General features: G+C 34.6%; 1 protein-coding gene across 1 annotated transcript; it reads left to right on the top strand.

The window, feature by feature from the left end:
• Positions 1–321: 321 nt before the first annotated feature.
• LOC108982906 (inorganic pyrophosphatase 2-like) lies at positions 322–2024 on the top strand. Its single transcript, XM_018954391.2, has 4 exons — positions 322–597; positions 723–844; positions 938–1139; positions 1472–2024. Exons 1-4 carry the CDS (start codon positions 460–462, stop codon positions 1826–1828), a joined length of 819 nt encoding a protein of 272 aa, XP_018809936.1. The 5' UTR covers positions 322–459; the 3' UTR covers positions 1829–2024.
• Positions 2025–3501: the final 1477 nt, after the last annotated feature.

Below are 3501 nucleotides of genomic sequence, written 5' to 3'. Positions count from 1 at the left end.
TTAGAATATTCTCTTATTCCCGCGTTTTTCCCTCACCAGCACTTAATTTATTTTTTATTCTTTTATCTTTTTAGCAAAAAAGATAACGCCCTCTTTCCCGTTGGATGCTCTAATCATCTCAAAGTCATCACATCGCACGGCCAGCACATGGTGTTTGGGGGAACGTGACATTTTCTAGAAAACATAAAACAGGGGACGTACATCTCCAGCGTAGCACAGACTCTTTATTCAAAGTAATATTCCTCCAAAATCCGGATTCCGAGTAACTGTTCTGCTTCACGTTCGCACGATTCTTTAGCTATAAATACCCTACTCCTTCGGAGTAGCTTGGCACAATCAATTCTTCTGGTAACAGGAACAAAGCAACAAGACGCTTGCTTGTTTTTTAGAAGTGCTGTTAATTTCCTGGGTCGACACTGTTTTCCGGCATTCTCGATCGGTACGCAGGTGGGGAATACAATGGCCAGGATTGTGGTGGTTTTCGACTTCGACAAGACGATCATCGACTGCGACAGCGACAACTGGGTGATCGACGAGCTGGGCGCCACAGACATGTTCAATGAGCTCCTCCCAACCATGCCTTGGAACTCTCTCATGGTACGTTAATCTTGATTTATTTATGATAATTAATTCTGGGGATTTTCTTTTTATGTTTTTCTTTTCAAAAGGAAGAAAAATTAACGTTCTTGCTTTTTGTAAAAAAAAAAAAAAATCATTTACAGGATAGGATGATGAAGGAGCTCCATGATCAAGGAAAAACCATCGAGGACGTTGAAGAAGTTCTCAAACGGACATCGATACATCCGAGAGTCGTCCCTGCCATCAAAGCAGCCCATGCTTTAGGGTATAATAAACATATATAATCTCTCTGCCAACCTCTGCTTTTTTTTCCCTGTAAAATCTGTGTAACTTATGCTTTTCTTTTTTTCTTTTAAAGGTGTGATTTGAGGATTGTAAGCGATGCAAACCTGTTTTTTATCGAGACCATTCTGAAGCATCTTGGGTTAAGGGATTATTTTTCGGAGATCAATACGAACCCAAGCTTTGTAGATGAAGAAGGAAGGCTAAGGATCTTCCCCTACCATGATTTCCACAAATCCTCTCATGGCTGCAGTCTCTGCCCACCCAACATGTGCAAGGTAATTAATTCCTACGTACCCCATTTAGTAGGTGTTTGTTTGTTGGAAGAGGTCATTTAATTCAAATGAAAATTAGTGGAATTATTTAATTTCCGACAAGAATCCAACTTATTGACCAATTTGACACGAAAAATAATTAATAATAATTTATATTAATTATGATACCAAACTTCTCTAGAATAGTCTAATTGTTTTTAGTGTTAATTAGATATAGTTAATATCATGGACATGTACCTGTCTCGTTTCGAGGAAAGCCATTCGGAACTGGGTCCAATAAAATCGGAACACAATACAAAAGAACTTGTAGCTAATTCTGCTTTGTAAAACTCCAGGGTGTAATCATAAAGAGAATACAAGCCTCAGTAACAGAGGAGGAAGAGGAGAAGAAGTTCATCTATCTTGGGGATGGAAGTGGAGATTATTGCCCAAGCTTGAAGCTCAGAGATGGAGACTATGTGATGCCAAGGAAGAATTTTCCTTTGTGGGATCTAATTTGCAAGAATCCTTTGCTTATCAAGGCAGAAATTCACGAGTGGATAGATGGAGAAGACCTTGAGCGCATTCTGCTAGGCCTTATCAGCAAGATCTCCCTTGGAGAAAATTCCCATTTCTTCTCTGCTGACTGCAAATTGCAAACTATCTCTGTTTCTGCTCAAGCCCTTCCTAAAGCTCTCCCTGTCCAGCAATAGTAGCTTAGAGTTTGAACTTTGAATGTTGGCAAAATGCCAAATCTAACGAGTTATAGACTACTTTCCTTCACTTCTTTTTTTTTTTTTTTTTTGGGTTTATGTCTTGCTTTAGAAAGATGCTTGTAAGTTTGTGGTTTTCTGAATTGATCAAGGATGGATCAATATGAACTATTTATAAATGCCTAGCCTTTTAGTCTGTCTTTATGTCAGAAAAAAACATGCAAAAATATGAAGTTTGACTGTAAGAATGATTTGGAGCTAACTCATGCAAAGATCAAGGTTGTGGAATGAGATGCCATTACCAAGGAAGAACTTGCCTATCTGGATTCCATTCGCAAAACCTCAAGCTTATAGAGGCTGTTTATTGAATCTCTATCAGGGATCCATTATAGTTAATTATAAGTATCCAAATCATCTCATCTAGCTGTACGGCTTATTTGATCTGGCTACCCAAACAGCACAAGTGATTTTGGATTTCATCTCTACATTTTCAGACTTTTCAAATTATAACTAGAATAAACAGTAAAAAGTAAAGAGAACAGTGTAAATTCACTCTCTGCACTCAGTGATTCCCGCAGTCCTTTTTTACCTTCCCATTTCGTCCACTCTCCCTCTCTGTCTTCAGTGTACGGTCTTTATTTATAGATTTTTTAATTAATAATAAATATTACTTTTTATTAATATATTTAAAGTAATGTTATTCATAAATCTTACATTTTACACCTTCACTTAAAAATATTTTATTTTATATTTTTATTTTATTTTATTTATAAACATATTTAGAATTATTTTTATTATCTAGATAAAAAAATAAAATAATATTTTTTAAATAGATGTACAAAATATAAGACTTATATTTAAAATTTGTTATTCATAATTATTATTCAATAATTATTAATTATTAGTGAGACTCATCTCTTTATCAAATCTCAAAAATTAAAATTATCTCATCTCAACTTAATATTTAAATATATATTTTTTTATCAAATTATTTTATTTTTTTCTAACTCAAAAATTTCATTACTATTTAAAATGTCTCGTATGCGTAAATTAGCAGCATAAGTATTCGGGTTTCCAGCTACTGCCCAGTGCCCAAGCTAGCATTATTGTACCCAGCAGAACTGTTGCAACTTTATCGTGCCCTTTTTGCTTTGGCAGCATATGCATAGATTCGAGTGATAGAGATGAGTATAAAAAATAAAATACAGATATTCTGGGTTTCATTCTCATATATTTCTTGATTCTCGACACTGTTTGGGAGAACAGAATAAGTTGATTGTTTCATAATTCGTATTCTCGAAGAAAAAACATAACTGGAGGACAAAAGCATCAGAAGCATCGATCAATCTTGTATTTAGATTCTAAATCACCATAGAAGATTAAGAAAAAAAATCAAGGGAAAATTTATCTCGTTAGTGGTGGCAAACGGCAATTTAAACATAACAGAAAGATTTATGAGAAATGATATTTGTAATCGTGAGTGTGCAAGTGTTGTGCAGTTGTTTTAAAAAAAGTGAATAAATATGAAATACACATGAAAAGAAATTAATTTTTTAATAATAGACTCCACTTTTTTTCAAAACGACTGCCCAACGTTTGCGTATTCTACAACTGTATGTAGCATTACTCAAGATTTATATGGAAAAATGAAGATTCTGAGTGCCTACTCCACA

Source organism: Juglans regia, chromosome 7 (assembly GCF_001411555.2).
Source record: "Juglans regia cultivar Chandler chromosome 7, Walnut 2.0, whole genome shotgun sequence".
Classification (NCBI taxonomy): Eukaryota; Viridiplantae; Streptophyta; class Magnoliopsida; order Fagales; family Juglandaceae; genus Juglans; species Juglans regia.
Note: the sequence above shows the minus strand (reverse complement) of the source record. Positions and strands in the feature narration are given on the sequence as shown.

Coding starts and splice junctions, on each gene's coding strand:
- LOC108982906 (XM_018954391.2), top strand. CDS start 460: ATGGCCAGGATTGTGGTGGTTTTCGACTTCGACAAGACGATCATCGAC. Junction 845..937: donor AAAGCAGCCCATGCTTTAGG/GTATAATAAACA, acceptor TTTCTTTTAAAG/GTGTGATTTGAGGATTGTAA. Junction 1,140..1,471: donor GCCCACCCAACATGTGCAAG/GTAATTAATTCC, acceptor GTAAAACTCCAG/GGTGTAATCATAAAGAGAAT.